General features: G+C 42.9%; 2 protein-coding genes across 3 annotated transcripts; one reads left to right on the plus strand and one right to left on the minus strand.

Moving 5' to 3' along the window:
* Positions 1-225: 225 nt before the first annotated feature.
* pr (6-pyruvoyl tetrahydrobiopterin synthase purple) lies at positions 226-5,688 on the minus strand. The gene is made up of 6 exons (XM_077658700.1): positions 5,400-5,688; positions 4,635-4,714; positions 4,531-4,553; positions 4,396-4,452; positions 2,386-2,456; positions 226-762 (listed from the first exon to the last, which is right to left on the minus strand). The coding sequence occupies exons 1-6, from the start codon at positions 5,486-5,488 to the stop codon at positions 639-641; spliced, it is 444 nt and encodes a 147-aa protein (XP_077514826.1). The 5' UTR covers positions 5,489-5,688; the 3' UTR covers positions 226-638.
* Positions 5,689-5,878: 190 nt separating this feature from the next.
* Positions 5,879-18,465, plus strand: LOC144125374 (mitochondrial mRNA pseudouridine synthase RPUSD3-like). 2 transcript variants are annotated; one of them, XR_013313378.1, is made up of 9 exons: positions 5,879-6,247; positions 6,343-6,408; positions 6,948-7,083; positions 8,335-8,442; positions 10,049-10,136; positions 12,173-12,305; positions 15,032-16,433; positions 16,587-17,204; positions 17,581-18,465. XR_013313378.1 is itself a non-coding variant. In XM_077658699.1 (8 exons), exons 1-8 carry the CDS (start codon positions 6,055-6,057, stop codon positions 17,788-17,790), a joined length of 1,083 nt encoding a protein of 360 aa, XP_077514825.1. In that variant the 5' UTR covers positions 5,889-6,054; the 3' UTR covers positions 17,791-18,465. The 2 variants fall into 2 exon arrangements, 1 of the variants encoding a protein (XP_077514825.1); XM_077658699.1 differs by lacking the exon at positions 16,587-17,204 and having other exon boundaries at positions 5,889-6,247; positions 15,032-15,180.
* Positions 18,466-19,234: the final 769 nt, after the last annotated feature.

Here is a 19,234-nt window from a genome sequence, read left to right on the forward strand (position 1 = left end):
ACACACACTTGCAAATGGGTGTGGTTTGGCCATACTTTGTGTAATCTTCAATTTTCTCTTAGCCTGCTTGTGCGGTGTTAATGTGCAAGAGCTGGTTAAGTGGGGTTGCATAGAGTAACAAGTAATAGCGACAGGCTGGCCAACATTTGGAATATGCAGTAGACTAGCACTTGAGGCAACAGATGCGATTATTGAGAACGACGATTTTATTTACTCATACAAAGCTTATTTGCTCCCACATATTGCACCTTGCAATGGTATGATATGGAAACAAGCGTGCACCACTTTGGCACACAGCTTTTGTAAATGCTAGATATTGCACATAAAAGTGGTGCAGAGGAACCAGTTTTCAAGCATAACATGACACTAGGTGTAATTTATACCTCTAGCAAAATAAACGATTAGTGTTGGCCAAAACAACTGTGACCATCGTGCTTTGGTTTAATTTTTTCAGTAAGTAGGTATATTACCATTTACAATGCAAAATTACACTCCTTGCATTAATACATGTGGCCTTTTGATGCAATAAATTCTCCACGGCCTTGCATAAAATCATGTTCATACATTGCAACCATGCAGCATGCAAGTAGTGCACAGTGCTGGCATAGGAGTGTACTGATGGCTTTCAAGCACTGGGTTCAGAAGCCTTCATACGTGACAACATTCTTGTCAGTCTCGTGCAACCGCACACGAAGTTGTAGACCTCTGGGCAAGACCTTGGACAGTTGTTGCCACACAAATACAGCAACATTCTCTGTCGTGCTGGAAAGAAAACGATGCAGCAGTGTAAGAATGGAGTGTGGCTGCTTTTTTCTTGGGTAATTGAGAGACTTGCGCTCGTTTTACTGTGTGCTGGTTTGTTGACTGATGGTGCACTCAAGGCATGCTGAACTAATTTTGCTGCATTCTTGGGGGAACATTTTGTTAAGGCAGGAGTCCCGCGCCAGCGGCGGTCACCTGCCATTTTCGGGTATGTATGTGCAATCACTGTGCTGATTTTGCTTATGCTAGGAAACCAATTTTTAGCTCATTTAATTTTCGTTGACATGCGATACCACTTTCAGTTAGTATAGTGAGCAAAACATGAAGCAACCAGCAAGGCACTGTTCAACTTGCCTGGTTGCGTGGTGTTTGGAAAACTACTGCACTAAAAAGAGGGCTGCTTTTGCAGTGTTAGATGAAATGTTACCATTGGTAAATGTTGAGCAGTTTTGAGTTCCAATGGATAGTTATTTAGAATCGGTGCTCCAAAAAAAAAGACCAAAACTAACAAATACGTAGTATAGGCTCAATAGCTTTTGGTCTAATAGACAAAACGAAGCATATCTGGCACATTTGTGGATTGCGCATATTTCTTTAAGCATGCAAAATTTCTTTGAGCTGCATTGAGTAGTTTTCGTCGTTCCAAGTTAACCGCAACACTGACAGCTAGCATGACCCATGGAGGCCAATATGCTTTCTTTTTGTCTATTAGACCAGAAGCTATTAAACCTATATAATTTATTTTCGTTACTTTTGGTCTTTTAGAGCATGGTTCCATACAACTATCAACTGGAACCCAAAACTGCTCGACATTTATTGAGGGTAAAAGTTAATCTAAACACTGAAGCAACCCTATTTTTGGTGCAGTAATTTTCTAAAAAACTTCACACGAGTAGGCAAGTCAAACGGAAACGCCTGGTCAGTCACTTAGTATTCTGCTCACTTCATATGTACCAACCGAAATTGGTATTAACGTCGCATATTACTTAGAAGTAAATATATTTCTCTTTATAATGAGCTAAAATTTGTTTTTATATAACAAGCAGGTGGGCCAAAGCAATCGCGCAAACACTTTAAAAAAATTGTCCAGTGGCCACACAAACATGGGACCCTAGCCTTAAAAAGGGACACCGAGGACAATGCCAAGAAATTAAGGCTTTCAGTAAAAATTTATCCTTTGGCCTTTTTTGGTTACGTTGATGTTTGTCTTGTAGTAAAAGGTGCATTTATCAGTGAGAAAATTGAATTTAGAGATCTTCCCTTTCATCTATTCAAACCTCCAACGTCATTACTGAAAAGGATGGCTTGCTGCCATTTTGAAGTGCATGACAGTGTAGTACAGCCTCTGGGATCTGCACACAAAAATTGGCGTTGATGCATGCATTGCACTTCCAGAATTGGGCAGTGATAGCGGCACCCATATTTCGTTTTTTTTTTCTAGCTTATAAGCTTCCTTTGTTATTGAGAGTGATTATCAATACAGGCCAACTTCAATTAGTCCTCAGCATCCCTTTAAACTTGAATATGCAGGAGGAGAAAGCCAGACTTATCGACTGACAGCATTTCCAATTTGTGTTCATGTTTGAGAAACATTGGAAAACTTGTCAAAATCTCTTGTCTTACCTCACAACTGTCTCAAAGTGTGGCACATCTTTGTCCAGATTTTTGTGATCGAGGGCATCCATTACTTCGCTCTGTAAAAGCCACACTGTACATTAGGGCACGGCGCGTGGTGCCTTACTGGCACAAAGTAAGCTTTAAGACATGATTAACCACACTGTGTGCTGGATATTAAAACACCGATTTAAAGATGTTTCAGTGCTTGCTAAACTGAACACACCGATTAGGAGCTACAAAGTGCCTAGTAAGACGTGTAACTAAGCTATACTGTTTCACACCCTTTGCATATGTTTCCGTAGGGATAGGCTATCAGTCTTTTTTTTTAATTTTTGGTGCGAAAGCACTACTTCACGAGCTCTAACCAGCTCACCAAGTTTGTGTGAAGCTTGACCTTGAAGGTGACCTTGGCAAAACCTATCATAGTAAGCCCATGCAGAAATAAAGCAAACATTGCCATGACTGTGTTTCAAACACATGGCGGTGTGAACAGATCAGCTTTGCTGGCCACTGCATGAGGGCACTGTGCTATCGCAGCAGCCGATCACGCCTCATGCTAAACTGCAACACTCTCTCGCGCTGTGCATAGCACATCGTCGTCTTCATCAACTTCCATTTGCGGCGCGATCAGATCAGCTTAACCTCTATCAGAGCTAAACCTGAGTCTAATATCGTTGCCAGACGTGCCGACGCCCCAGCAAAGCAAAAACCATGAGCCAACCAAGCTAAGCACATGCTTTTTATATCTACTCGGTTTAGCTATGTTAAACCTCTACCACATTTTTTAACTTTTCTTTTCTATGCACGCAATTTTGGAGCCTAGCATAATTCACCAGCTGGCCCACTTGATAAACAAGCAAGATCTTTCACAGAAACGCCATTTGTTCCATAGGAAAGGGTCAAACTTTCTTTCTGTCTCAGTACTTTAGGAAGAAAAATGTGAAATTTTGAGTATGGGCGCTTCATGTTCCAGTAAGTGTCAATGTAGACACAGCAGAATGGGCAAGAAAATGAACTTTGGTGGATGGAGCAAGTCACGAATCAGCTCCTCCACGTCCCCTTCAAGCGGCCCCAACCTCTCCGGTGACAATATCCTTCAAGAAAAAGAAAACCTCCGGCGTGCCATGCGAGCACTTCTCCCACTGTGTGGCACCGACCTCCCTAGCGGCTTTGAACACTGGGAAATGGTCTTGCTTCAAATGTTATGCCTCCGTGCTGCCCTCACACCAGCGGTAACCTGGTCGTGGCCGGCACAGTACCATGCCCCTTTCGGTGACTGCTGCCCCTTCTGCCCTGCTCCTGTCTATGAGGCATACACAAAACACTTGCTATGGACCTGCCCTTCTTTGCGTGCTATCCGGCAGAAACACCTGCTCCGGTGCGGACCGCCACTAGGCCGTCCACCAGATGCAGAAGAATGGATTTTTGGGCCACGCCACAAGAGGTTACTGGGCTTTCTTCTAGAGTCCAGTGTGTACCTATATTTGTAAATAATTTATGCCAGTAGGCACACTGTCGCAATAAAAAAAATTGAAAGAAAATTACCTCACCTTTGGAATATAGACATTGGTTAGAGTGAGCAGTAAAAGAGAAAGAAAAATAAGAAGTGCCCAGCCGACACCACCAGTTAGCACAGTGGTGGTACTGAGACTTGACCTTGCACATGCTGTCATGCCTGCACTGTGGCACTGTTATTGTAATTACGACGAAATTGGACCGCGTTGCAAGGATGATGACGAAGTGGCGGCGTGAGGTCCAACTATAGAGGGTGGAAAAATGTCGACTGCCAAGGGATACCCGGTGCTTTCATTCGCTAGTGCCCACATATTCCATAACAATATGTGGCCTTGCCATGGGGAACTCGACTACACACAACGCTGCATTTTGAACAGCTGTTTCTATTTGCAGTTTTTGTATGCGCATACTGAAATGTGTGTCTTGGATAAGTCGATGTGCAACATGCTGCCTCAAACTCCACTTCCATGAATAAATTGATGCAGCTGTGAGGTGACTAACCTGTATGTACTTTTTCAGATCTGTGATGTTGATGACCATCCCTGTGGCTTTGTCCACCTGTAAAATAACAGCTGCATGTTTGACTGTTTCCAGCCTGACATAGTTACAAAATCGTGGAATGTGCACACCACTCACAGGGCCCGTGACTGTGACCTCCACTGAAACAACAAACAGTCAGTGATTATATGAAAAATGTGCGCCCCATCATTGTGAACTCGTGTACAAGTTAATGCACTTACATTTGTAGTTGTGACCGTGCCCATTTGGATTGTTGCATTTCCCAAAGATGGCAGCATTTTCAGCATCTGTGAGGTGGGGACTACAAGTAGACATAAAACGGGACCGTAGTGGCTTTTGAAATTCGACTAGTTGTGTAAACTTCATTACTAAGGTGCATAGTACTGCTCACACTGGGAAGCAATATTTACCAGGTGTACATATAATTAAGGCATCCAGCAATGTTGTCGTGGACAAGTGCATACTACACTCACAATCAGGTATACCAACATATACAGTCTTGGACAAAAATACACAGCCCATGGGGCTAATTGTCTCTTGGCGTTGCTGTGTTGCTTGTATATACGCGTCACCAGCGCGTTCCAAATTTCTCGAAGGTCGAGAGAAACGTGTCCAGAAGCAAACCCCTTGGGCTGTACATTTTTGACAAAAGCCCATACCTCCTTTCACAGGAAGCGCATACCGCATGTTGTGTGCCTTCGGCGTGTGTCGAAATTATTCCGGAGCCCTCCACTAAGGCACCTCTTTCTTCCTTTCTTCTTTCACTCCCTCCCTTATCCCTTACCTTATCGCGCGCTTCAGGCGTCCACCGAGACGTGAGACAGACACTGCGCCATTTCCTTTCCCGAACAACCAATTTACGACAACCAATTTACAACAACCAAGTTATTCAACGAGCAAGACGATAAAGTGCATGCATAAGCCTGCGAGAGGCGCCTTCCTACTCGACCTTTAGCATTTAAGCAGCTAGTTTCATGCACTGTCACCTGTGCAAACGGTGAGAAGCGCTGAAGGATTCAATCCGCGTGACGGATGCAACAGGTGTTGCGATCCCATTCCTCGGCCCATCCCCCATCGCAAACGAGAAACTGCGGCTGCAGTCTGAAGTGTCCTGTGGCCTTGGCGCCTTGGCCGCTTGATGGCTTGATTAGCTTGGGTGTTGGGCCTTAAGCAAGGTCGTTGTCCTGGGTACAGTAGCTTGAGCTGCGAATGGGCCTTGGACTGCGACGAATGCGACCATGCCTACGGCTGCGACGACCGACGCAAACCGCACATGTGGTTGCGAAAACGAAACTGCAAAAACTTGTTGCGAATACATATTGTAATATTTTGAAAATTGAAACGCATTTTCAGCGCATTTAGAGACGTTGCAGGAACTGTTGTTGGGCTGTACAGCTTATTAGCATGCATTTTTGAGAAACTCGGAGCAATCGCGCCACATCGCGCAGTCAGCGCAGTGGCGCACGTGTTCCCGTGTTTGTGTAGTGCTGTGCTCGCCGTGCGCGTTGTGGAGCGTAGTCGGTGAGGTTGCAAGGATGGAGCGTTACGACAGTCCATCTTCATGCCTTCGTCTTCTGTTACTTATGTTCGTGTAGGCTAGGACACGCGAAACAGTTCGAACTTTTTTTTTCGTTGTAAGCAATGAAGCACTTGAGCGCCTTGTTGCTACCTTCGCGCCGCTTGAACTTGTTCAGGCAGCTCTCCGCGGCGACACAACGAGCGTCTGAAGATGTGCAGACCTCTGAAGAGCGACACGTTTATAAGACTTTATACCCGTGGAGATCGAAGGGTGAATTCGTGCGGCACTTGGCGGCCAGTATATTTTATAATCAGGGCAGGTGTTCCAACCTTCGTTATGCTCGCAAAGCGATTAGCATGTTTCGTCTTGGTTGTGAAATGCTGTAATAACTGTTCTTGGCTCTATTTCAGATGGGCTTATTGCGCTCAGCAAACCGTATGGTGTTCCCCTCACCTTGAACTTCCGGAAGGAAGGCAGTAAGTTGAAAGTGCTCTTAGAAAGTGTAATTACACAAATGTAAACTTAGCGAACTTCAGACGCGTGTGCCTGCTCAGACCTCTAGCTGTCAAGAAGCAATAGTTTTCTCTGCGTCATCGTATCAGAATTGTTCTTCCAACTTGTACTACTAGTTGCCTTTATGTTAGCTTTCTTGCTATGCAGCTAAGCATTGCAGCAAACTTCTTTTTCCTGCCTTTCTACAGTCAATACCTTCAATGTGGCAGTGAGGAAAAGAAGCGGTGTTTATAAATGTTGTTCTTTAGATTTTAAGCTTGTTTTTGTTTGGCCACCACAGCATTGGTCAGCCATTCTGATGAAATGAGGATTTGCTATTGACTGCCTCAGTTTAGCACTGAACTACTGACATTACAAAATTAAGGAACAGACAGCAGTTCCAAGAACACAATATTAACTTTGAGTCTAGTGTCATGTTATTTCTTTTTAATTTTCCTGTTGCTTTATTTTGTGACTGTATGCACTGTCAGAAAGTTGCCTACAATAAATTTGTGTGTTTTAGGGTCACAACCAATGCTCAAGCATCGACTTCATGTCTCTGGCTTCGGCGAGTCTCCTTACAGTCTTGAAGATGCCTGTGAGGGCTTGGCGATTCACCTAAATGTGGATCACATTTTCGTTGTCAAGCCAGCTGAAAGGTATACTCTGTACTTGAGCCCTGATTAAGTTTATTACTCAAGCACTCATGCACAAGTGTGCATGCACACGTACATGCAGAAATGAAGTAGGCAAGGACAGGCTAGTAGCTACTACCATAGAGCACATAATGTTTGGCCGTTTTTGAAAGGGTCTAAAACAGCACTGAAAAAGCAGATTTGGAAAGGTAAAAAAATAATTTCCTGAATAATTTCGACCACCTTGGGATCTTTATGTCAGTGCACGTTAAAGATCCCCAGGTGGTGGAAATTATTCCGGAGCCCTCCACTACTGCACCTTTCATCCTTTCTTCTTTCACTCCCTCCTTTATCACTTTCCTTACGGTTCAGGTGTCCAATGGTTCAGGTGTCCAATGATATATGAGACAGATACTGCGCCGCCGTTTCGTTTCCCCAAAAATCAATTATTATTATTAAAGGTAAAAGAATTCAGTGACGATAAAAAGTCTATACTCTGTATACTACTATGAACAAAGAGAAATAGTTACAAGAAAATGGGGGAGGGAAACAGATAGGCTAAAGTAGAAAAATAGAGCTAAGGACATAATATAGAGCTTCTATGATGATCTGCAAAAAAAGAAGAAAAAAAAGTCCTGCTACAAACAGCAGGCATGATAAAAAAAACCTGGAAAACAGCAAGAGTAAAACAGGGGCAAAATGGGACACACATAATAGCTGCACCAAAATTTTTATTGAAGAGACTAATATATGCAAAGGCTATAAAAATTTATAATTTTAGTTAAGATATGAGCAGTGCATGTATGTCCCTTATTGGCTCGTCCTTGCCTTTTTCTGCTTTAGATAATGGAATTATGATGGCTCATCAAACTGTTTATGTTAGAAGAGCTGGCAACCATATAGACTTGCTGGTCTAAATGCTTTGTTATTTACTCATTGCACTGTTTACTAAATGTAGTTTATCCTTGCATTTAAAAAAAAAATATTAAGGTGCCATATGAAACCGTGCACCATGAAAAAAGAAGCAATTTTAAAATCTCGTTTTCGGATTATTGCACGGTATCGAAGGGTGCTTTAGTACCATTTTAATAGAAATGATGTTCAGCTAATTTCTAGAGCAATAATAATGAAATAATTTTTTCTTGACAGCATGGAGTGAGATAACGGAACGAAGCATTAACAAATCACTTGCCAAAGCCTTGTCGTTTGTTCACCAAATGAACTTCATGCTGCTACAGTTGCCAGTATGACAGCGTTCATTCGCCCACTGCTCAGGTTTGCTAGCGGTGTCACCATATTGGCATCAGATGAGCAAGCTGCCCGAAAGGTTGACAAGGCTATTCTACGAGCCAAGCCGATGAAGATACCATACATCACTGCATGGTGAGCCTTACAGCTCAGCTATCACCCTTTTTCAGTTGCAGCAAAATGTCAGTAGACAGCTGTGCAACACAGTCCATGTTCCTTCCCTTTTAATCTTGCATCTGTAGGAACTTGTTTATTTTTTTATTTTGTTGACTTAATGGAATTTTATGCCGCTGTACTACAAGTTGCATGAAGTGTACCCTTCAGTGCTTTGGATCAGGTGCTGTGCCATATGAATAGTCCCTCTCACTCCACCCCAATTCCCTGTTCTTCCCGCTTCCTGCACCTTGAGAGAGTTTAAAAAAAAATTGGAGCTAACCTGATTTTCACCTGAAGATCGTCTTCCCAAAATGAGTTCTATTGTTGAAAAAGCCTCTGGGTGTTCTAACCCAGCCCTGCTACTTTCTTTTCATCTCCTTTTAGTCTTGAGCCGCCGCGGTGGCTCAGTGGTTATGGCGCTCGGCTGCTGACCCGAAGAATGTAAGGTCGATCCTGGCCGTGGCGGTCGAATTTCGATGGAGGCGAAATTCTAGACGCCCGTGTGATGTGCGTTGTTAGTGGACGTTAAAGCCCCCGGTGGTCGAAATTTCCGGAGACCTCCACTATGGCGTCCCTCATAGCCTGAGTCGCTTTGGGACGTTAAACCTTCATAAACCATAAACCTTTTAGACTTGGTCACTCGGGGCAGGGCTTCACTTCCAGATGAGGTAAAATTGTGGGCAATAAAAGCCCGAACACAAAACGAAGGCTAAACGCTGTCCCTCGCTTGTCTGAGCAGTTCTAAAGCTGTTGGGGTCGTGGTACAAACAGGTCTTATATGTATGTTCTGTGGTCTTTCACATAATATGGAAACAGTGTCTGTGTGGGCAAGAGGAGCCGCTGGCGGGACTCATTACCTCTATCGCATCATACCCTTAAAGGCAGAGCTTAAGTGTCCCCCAGATTTTTAACATAGTCATTGATGAAGAATTCTGCATGCTATGTTAACCACCACATGTGTAAGAGATGAGCCAGAAGCTTGTGCACTTTTGTAGATTGCAGCTTATGATTTTATCACTATATTTGGTATTATTTTACTGTCTAGAAATTACATATTGTTTTCGTTCCATTGTATGAGCCTCAGACTTGACATTCTTCTGTTAGAGCTAGAAGATACACCCTTGACCAGGAGATTTTTTCGCTCTACTAAGCAGCGTTTAAACACCAGCTTTGCATTTATCAGTCTGTACATCAGTAAGGCCGGGCATTTAACATCTGCCATGTTCCATTCTCTCCACTAATGACATTGTACTCAAAGAGACGTATCTGGGTGACACAGATTTATATACATATTGCGCTTGCAGGAATATGTGTTCATCCCTGAATAATTGCATACAGGGGAGACAAGCATTGGTGTCATGAATGCAATTTCGTGCTCTGAGCTGGGATTAAACATTCACGCTAGACAAGTGTGGTATAGTTTCACATAATATAACTTTTTCCCCCTTTACAAGGCACTGTGGAGCCTTGTGGAGAGCAATTTGCACATTTGTCAATGTGTATGTACTTTACCCTGCAAATTCTGTTGTTCAAACTTTGAGCTCCGAAAAAGTCTGCATTTCACTGTCCTCTTTCTCTTTTGCAGGGTAATTGCAAAAGGCTACCCTATTCAGAGTGTAGTGCAGGAAAGAGTAGCCTTGAAGCTTGTACCACTGGGGGACACTGAAAAACGTGTAAGAGTGACTTTTGAACTCCGAAAGGAACAGTTTTGTTTTTGTGTACTATGACAAGTAGGGTACTATGGTACTATCCAACCTCATGCTGCAAACACAATATTCATGTAATCAGCTAAGTTCTAAAGGGAACAGAATGAATGCCAGGAAAGCATAAATACTAACTAGGATGCGTGCAGCATTTGCTTGACACTGATATTATCTTTCCTAATTTTATCTCTCAAAAGTTCACATGGAGTGGGGAGGGGGGCATAAAAAGGACGGAGGCACCCATAAAGAGCACTGAAAAGATGTCAATGAGAAAAACATACCTAGTTCAATTCGATGTCGCAGCCTTGTGTTAACGCTAGCGAAACTTCAAGACGTGTATGACAGGCTTGTAGAAAAGTGACACAAGGGAGCTCTCTGCACTTGCTAGTATTTAAGACATCACTCATGGACCAAGGAACAAGCTTGTCAGTTATGTGATTGATTATTCAAACCTGTGTCATTCATCAGGTCACATTTTTCTCTCAACTATATTGAGATAGCATAGCACATTATCGTGCCACTGGGCCTGAGCCTCAAGTATCACCAGTACAAGTTGACATTTTCAGCAAGAAGGTGGGGGCCAAAACTTCCCCTCTTGGTTTGGCCATGAAGGTGCACATAGGCTTTGCTTGGCTGTACTCTCTCGGCTCTTCCAGGGCCAAGATACCTGGCAGTGCCATTGCTTGAGCAAATGAGCATAACTAATCTGCAAAGTCAAAAAAGGAGGTTGAGTCCTAGAGAAGAGGGAGACCTTGTAACTCTCTCATCGAGAGTAGACAACTGTGCCACTATGGAAGGGATGAAAGAAGAGGGAGAAAAGAGAAGGATAAAATGTAAAGATAGACTACGCGCTTTGAGGCTTGGGCTCCACTGATGGGTGGGTCCAAGCCACACTGCCAGTCTCTCCAGGATATAGCAACACACCTGCTGTCTGTCTGCACCTTTCATGCAGTCTTGCTTAGGTGAGCCTGACTAATGTAGAGTGGCTGTATGTTTAAAGGACTGAAAGGAAGCCTTGCTATAGATTGAATTCTTGTTAACTGTGCAAGTGCACTGCAAAAGACGTGGGTTCTAACCTCAGGTTGTAAAGTTATTTGTGAGGCTATAAATGAAAATGAATGAATGAAACACACAAAAAATGTGTCTATACATCATTAAACTGTTTCCGAAATTGTTCGGTTGATGCAAGCGGAGGTTTGTTGGACACGTGTTGGGAATAGTGCAGTGACGAAGCGTATGCTTCGTGGTAACTCTTTCTGGCAATGGAGCAGAAGCTACAGAACCAAAACATGCCCTCTATTCCTACACTGCAGAATGTAATCCCCACTTGCTGTTATTAGTTTTCTTTTAAAACATTATTAAATTGTCAGTATTTGTTACGTAAGGCATATTTTCAACTCAACTGCAGAAATTTCTGTCTTAGAAAGTCAAGGAAAAAAACTGTTTTTTTGACTAAAACAAATTTTCTAGACACGTCTTGTTAGGAGAAGGCTCCATAGATGGCGCCAGCTACACCAGCAGCGGTCTGAAGATAACACAGAGAGAGCAACATACCATATAACCGAGCGCAGTCGTGCGGTTGAGGTGCTTGGCAGAATGACACAATTATGGGCACTGCCCTTGTAGCCTTCCCTTCATTGTCAAGAAAAGCTCTCGTCAAGTGTACGCACCCATTGAGATGTTAACAGTCGCCGAGCTGGCGTATTACTAGTTTCATTATTTTTGCCATTAACAGCCAGGGACTTCAAGGGAAAAAGCCAGCTTCTTGTTTCCAAAGATAAAACACTGCACAGGTTTTCAGTCATGCAAATCTTTGTGCGACGCTGGTGTCACATTGATGATCTCATTTCTCAGGCTTCACCTGAATGATCTTGAGGAAGAAAGACAGTTCTCACTGTTGTGAACAGGTTGAAAGGCTATGTGAATTCTGTTGTGAATAGTTTAAAATGCTGCGTGAATTTTGTTGTGAACAGGTTAAAATGCTACGGGAATTCTGTTTTGAACAGGTTGAAATACTACGTGAATTCAGCAACACAGCTGTCAAGAAAAGTTTGGTGAAGACCACCTATGTGGAGTGCAAGACATTGAGCAAAAACACAGATATAGCCATGAGTCTACTCCAGGTGGCCACATCAAATGGTGAGGAGGAAGGAGACGTGCGTCCCTGACTACCATCTACATACAAGTGCTTATCCTGCATTTTTATGTGAACAAACCCTTCTTTCTAAATGCACCTACTTTTGTGACAGATGAAAGAAAAAGCAGATATGGTACTTCGATAATTTTAGTTTCCTGTGTGCTATTCCAGGGTAATTTGATTATTGTACCTTGAGTGCTTTGGAGGTCACAAACAGGCATGTGCATTTAATGAATTCTTTGAGAAGTGAGATTAAAAGAAATTGCTGGAATAACAGGGTTGGGGCTGACAAAAGGCGAGGGTCCGGTAAGCTGCACATTTTTTCACGAGGACTTGCTTAGTTCCATTTTTTATTATTGGCTAAGCATCCTTTGGAGTCAGTGTAAATATGCTGAAAGACTTAATTGGAGATGCCCTCATTATGGCTGTGTATTTCTGTTGCTTTAACTTCTCTAAAATAGTAGTTAACCAGATTTAATAGATATCTGAAAAGTTTTATTGACTTGTTCATACAGTGCCACTGGTGGTTATCACAGCCATCTCATTACAACCAGCTCACAAAATTTACTCTCTGTGAATAACTCCAAAATTTCAGCATGGAATTTTAATATTGTGATAAAAAGCTCGCAAAAGAAGAAAAAATGGAGATCATTGGAAGGAATATTCTGCAGGGGATTTAGCTCAGCTGGTAACAGCAGTGTCGTAAATTCCAGCTGCTGTATTTCTGGATAACTTTTGCAAAACAAACTGCTATGAATGGTCACCTTTCAATTGTGCTTTAGAGGGGTGGGCCACAGTAATCAAAATGATGAAAATGCAAAAAAAAAAGGATTTTAGAAAACACCATAATTGGTATCTCTAAGGTCTTTTTAATTGCATCATGAAAATTTTTCCGAAAACAGCCCAGAGGTGAGTTCAGAAAATGTTTTTGTGACCGTAGGTGGCAGGAAACTGGCTGAAATCGCCTTGAAAATGTCAGTTTTCTCAAAAGTGTTTTTTTTACCTTACTTCCCTACTTGCAGAAAGCATAGCTTGACAATGGTATCATGGATTTTCAAACATTTTGTTGCAGTGGTCCTTGATAAATTCTTTATGCAGTGACGTGCCTGTATTTCTGAATTATTTTCTCATTTTTCACTCTGTTACTAATTTACATGGCAATAACGAGTGCATTATGCGAGCATGGCTATATTTTGTGTAGAAAAAATTCAGGTTGCTAAAAATGCTTGGAGAATGCCGCAGCGTCAACCATTCCTTTCAGTAAAACTTGAGAGTGACTCCAGGCTCCAACCGTGTTTTGTTGTCGCACCAGGCTTTCTGCAAGTTTGGTATAGCAGTAAAGCATTCAGTGGACTGCCCCCGATCCCCGTGTCCCCCCTTAAAGTGTATCATACTACTGAACATGCAATTAGAGAGAGACTGCACATTTACTAATTACAATTTTTGCATGTGCTTTCCAACAAAATATCAGTTCTCTACAGGCTCAATGTTGAAGCCTCTTGCATTGTACGTACTCAAATGGTGCACCAAAGTGCCAGGGTTTACAAGAACAGTATGACCATCCCTTACTTTAACTGCGTGCCTTTAGGTTACGCACAAGCATTGCAAAGAAAGGGAAGCGGTGTCATATAGGAGCATGCCAGCGGTAACTAGGTCTGAACACTTATTCTTATTGTCGAGTGCTGTCGTGTAATGGGCAACTTGGTATGAAGATGCAGCACCTACTTCCTCGGAGGTGTGTGCAGTGTTTTACATGTAGATTCTTGCATTTCACGTACATATAGCACAGTAGCACTGCTTTTACATGGTGGTCATGAGCTTTTGGCAATCCTTTGCATAGCCTGCTCCTTTCTTGAGTTAGTGGAAATGGAAAATTTTTTGCATTATGTTACAGGGGTCTTTTGCAAGTGCAGAGGGCCTAGCATGGTGGGTAGGTGAACATATAAGTGCTTGATTCTTATTGGTCAGGAGGTGATTGCATGACCTGGGTGTAGTGGCATCGCTCGGTTGTTTGTTGTGGCAGACTCGTCACAGCTGTGAATAAAACTGAAACTTGCATTGAGCTGTGGGAAAACTGTTATCAACTACGATAGTAGAGCTGTGGAGGAATGCAGCCAGTAAGCATCTAATGATATCGGCCATTGTGCAGCCAAGTTTCTGTGTGCAACATCAGGTGGCGGTGTAGTTTACTTTGGGTTTGTTGTTTTAAACTAACAGACACCTTTTGTTTGAACATCGCATTATCTATCCCATTGTAGACATGACCATATCCTTCCGAAGGCCTGGGGATTTAGGGGTAATAGTAGGGGCAACACTGAAACACATTCATGAGAGGGACTAGTGAAAATCAGCTGGAGAATTAGTGCCGCAGAAAAATTTGTACTTACTTCAGCCCTGATTTAAAGGAAAGAAATATGAAATGTCTGTCGTTTAGCTATCCAGAACCATGAATTTTAAGAGTAAGGACAAGATTTGAAAAAAAATGCATTAAAGGGTGAGCTTGGTGCTACTCATCGCCACCCTGTTTCAAAGGAGACGCTGATATGTTCCATACATCCCGTGACGTTCCATGCACTTGCGTACAGTCAACAAATGGAAATAGTTGTGCTTCGTCGTTGTCATTTTCACCATCTCCAAAACTTCTTACATTTGTGCTTAAATTGGCTTGAATTTGCCATCTACTGCCCTGAGACCCTGTTTTGTTGTTGGCTTCTGTTTCTTTTTGCAGTGCACAATAGCTTTTTGCGAGCTTACGTGGCCAGCTTGGCATCCTGTATTTTGGGTGACTTGAGCCCCAATGCCTGCCTCACGAGGCACCACCAGGGCCGGCCCCTGGTGCTGTCCCCAGCAGCAGCAGCAACAGCAGCTAGGCCGCAGGTCTATCCCTCTGCTTTTTCTTTTCTTCTATTTGTCTCGTAGCATGATGCGCCCAAAGTTAGAGCTGTTGGTAAGCTTTGTCGGCTTATTCCTCTCTGGCTGTACTTGCCAGAAACGAGGTGGGCCAGTGCATTCCCGGTGGAGCTGCACTGCCTCGACTGAGCTCCCATCGTTACTAACAGATGCAGACATACAAATCTCCAGTATGTGCATTTCCATGCATATTGATGGCATGGCAGTGTTAGGTGTACATGTAAGGAGGAAAACGGAAAAAAAAAAGAAAATTTTCACAATGTGTGAGGGATTTCACAACTTACTGCCATTAAAAGAAAATTAATTGGCAGCAGTTTTTAAGTTTAAGCAGCCCGAGGATTGCCGCTTAACGTCCTCTTAACTTTTAGACGACCTATACAGCCATGCTTTCTTTTCATAAATCAACTTCATTTTGCAGCCTTTAATATTTTTGCTGCTCACAGCAGCTTCAGCAGCTGTGCCTTGATATGCTTGAAAGGCCCATCTACACAACTATTTTTTCTGTCTCTTTGAGATTACTTAAAAGCCAACTGCTACAATATGTTTCACCCCGTAAAAACAATTTTTATGTTACTAAAAAAAAATGGCATTCTTAATAGAAGTGAGTGTGTGAGGAATAGCTCGCAAAAATCATCGGCTTTTCTAACTGAAACTGGTTAAAAGGTGGCCATTACCAAGTTCCAAAAATGACATAAAAGCCGACTACTCGGGACTACTCGATCGCCGTAGTTGCGGTGTTTCGGCGGCGCGCTGCTAGCCATAGAAACCATGGCACGCATTACAAGGGTGTGCTGCGAGCACCACAAATGTCGATCGTGTGAAATCACAGCACTATGAATGAACGCCCGCGAACAGGGACCATTTTCGTCTTGTGGCATCTGCTTTCTTACCTCAGTCACCGACAAGAGATGACGCTGTTAGTACAGCCTTTGCGAAAACTCTGTTTTCCAGCCGGAATAGTGGCAGCCAACGTGGACTTTCAAATAGTTCTTACCAAAACAGGCAAGGACGCCACCAGAACGCCACGTAAAATAAAACAGGTCGCCTTATGCTGCACAACACTTGCTGATCACTGTACGTTAGAAACACGTGCGGCGTGCGTGTTCTTGCTGAGCGTGCGTTTGTGATCCCGGCAGCTCCCCAGCATTTGGGCATAGTAATCATGCCTGAAATTTCTGAATAACTTGCAATGGTACCATACCTAGGTCTGCCAAGCCACAGTTCAGCCTTCTGCCCTTCACTTCATGCCATCTGTAATCAGTTCACTTCAATGAGTTCACTTCAATGAGCCCAGCTTGAGGATGGCACTCGGGTTCTCATGCGACTCATGCGACTCGGGTAACTATGCGACACACCACCAGATGCACACGTAGTCTGCTACGGTACTTTTAAGTCATTTAATGACTCTCTCGGTATTTTTTAAAATACTGGTATTTTTGTCATTCTGAACAATTTATCTACCAGTAATTAACGTGCAAATGATAGTACTTGGAGCTGTGCTTGCAGAAAAAATTGCTGCCCTCATTAAAAGAGTAACTTATGTTAAGTGAGCTAGCTAGCAGACAAAAACGGAGGTAGAAGTTTACTTCTAAGAACTAGGTTGACATGTTATCATTGGGTTGTCATGCGGTGTGGAGCATGAGGGTGGGGGGCATCACGTGGTCTGCCTGTTGAATGGCAGCGATGAAACTGCTGCTCAATTTTCGCAGTAGCCAAAACATACTTTTTCGTAATGCCCATTTGTGGTATCGTGTCAATGTGCTACATGCATTTGATTAGCCTAATCAACCGACTATCTGCTCTAAGCAGGTGATGATAGTGAAGAAACAGTGCTTAGCTAAAAGACGGCGAGGAGATGATGCTTCCTCGTCTGCAGAGCCATGTAAGCTGGCGGAGCAGTACATCAAACCGCACAACTGCACTGCTTATCCTACAATACCATCGTCACATCACTCGCCTGGCTTCGCTGCTTAGCCAATTCTCAACTTTAAGTGAGTGTAACTCGCATTCAGCGTCCAGCTAGCCATGCCTTGCATACCAAAAATGCTGACCTTTTTCTGTTAAAACCAAGTTCCGAAAAGTGAATTTGGCATACCTTTATCGGTTTCAAAAACTCCAACTCCTACTTATAGGCAAAGTATAATTTTGTTGCAGTTTGCCTTTGATGAGTGTGTACCGAGTTCTTGTTTTTGTGCGTAATGCTTGAAAACATTTTTTTTTATAAAGATGTCGACAGAAATTGCCTATGGCATATAGCTCATTGTTAGGCAGTGTGAGCTGAATACCAGTATATGTAACCCCAAGTGTAGCGCTAGCTTACTGAGGTGATTTTGAGCCTGTGCTGACTGCTTCCCTGTAACTTTACAGCCCCTGCCGGACGTAGTCTGCAAGCAGCTCAAGATTTCCAACAGCCAGCTACAAATTGTGCCTGCAATGGTGCATTATCAGAGCCTGCTGCTACCTTGTTACCATGGCAAAGACCAGCACTTGCTTCTGAGTGACCCCACCTTGCCTGCCCACTTCAGCTGGACCCTGGACAGACTGAAACTTCAGCCCAACACACAGCTAAAGGAGTGACATGCCGCATGCAGAGACTGCTGTTGGAGCTGCTTGTTTTTGTTTTTTTTTTCACATTTTGTGCTAGGGTCATGGGCGCAAGTTGCACAACAGAAAAATTAAATGCACTGGTTCAAGGTCATGTCAGTGTAGCATATAGTGAACACTTGCAAGGCAAGAAAGTGGTTTTAAGTTATAGAGTACTACTGTGTGGGACATTGGGGGAACTGCTGACTAGCTTATTTTTGTGTGCTCATTACTCTGATTCTATCAGTTAGTTCATCATCCTCATCAGTCAGATTACGTCCACTGCTGGGCAGAAGCCTACCCCAGTGATCTTCAATTATCCCTGTCCTGTGCTAGCTGCAGCCAGCCTAGCTGAGCAGATATTAATGCGAAAGCCTTATATGCTGAATCGGCAATGAAACACAATGACCAGAAAAAGCGGCGTCCCAGAATCCACATGACCAGGTCAAGAAAAACAATTTCTTTCGAATGTGAGGGAAACGAACCCAGGACTTTCAGATTGCGAGGCGAGCACAGGCCACAAAATTGCGTTGCTTCTTGGCGAACAAAGGTAAACCTAATAAATGCGTTGCCTTCTGACTGTATCCTAGTGAGTAGGTGTGTCTTAGGAAGGAATGGGGAAAACATTTTTGAAAATAAAAAGGAAATAAAAATGCTTTCACATACAAAGTGTGTAAGTCTTAGGTCCCCTTCATAATTTTTTAATCTCATCTCTCTGCCCAAATTTCAAGCACCACAGGCTATGTTTTCCTTCTAATAAATTGCACGAGTTGTCTCTCAATAAATATGTTTGTTAGGCATATTAAAATGGCTCAAACCCTTGGGAACTTTGTATAAACTCTAAAACTTTCCTGATATTAGAGAGCATTAGAATTGGGTCCAAGTAAAGAGCAGTCATGTTTTGATATCGTAGCTGGCTGAAGCAGCTAGTGCTGATCCAAAATGGTTTAGTATGTTTTGGCACCTTTCGAGGACATGTTTAACCTCCTAACAGGCTTTTCATTAAATTGGCATAAAAGTAGTTTGTTTTTTACTACAGGAAATGGTAGTCTACTTCATTTAAAGCCGAAAAAACAAATTTTCTTCCCTCTCTACGATTTTTATTTGATAGATATCTGTCCTTTGATAACGGGGGTATTGCAAAGTAACGGCAAAAACAGAAAGGAAGGGCTTGTTCAGAGAAAAGACCAATAAATTTCTATTAGTGCTTTGACAATGAACATTGAAATCCTGCTACTCTAGTTTGTCATAAGTGAGCACTGAAAACATGGGACTGCACTCGGGGCTTTCTGACGTCACCTGCTCCGTCCAGGCGCTCATTTTCTTTCAGACACACTTCCCATTACTATACTTCTTCAGGCAGCATAGTGCTGTGTTTGTTCTTCATCACCATATTTATCAAATGCCACTGAAATCTCTGGCATCGCCGCTGTTGTGA

The sequence above is a fragment of the Amblyomma americanum genome, chromosome 3 (genome assembly GCF_052857255.1).
Source record: "Amblyomma americanum isolate KBUSLIRL-KWMA chromosome 3, ASM5285725v1, whole genome shotgun sequence".
Lineage (NCBI taxonomy): Eukaryota > Metazoa > Arthropoda > Arachnida > Ixodida > Ixodidae > Amblyomma > Amblyomma americanum.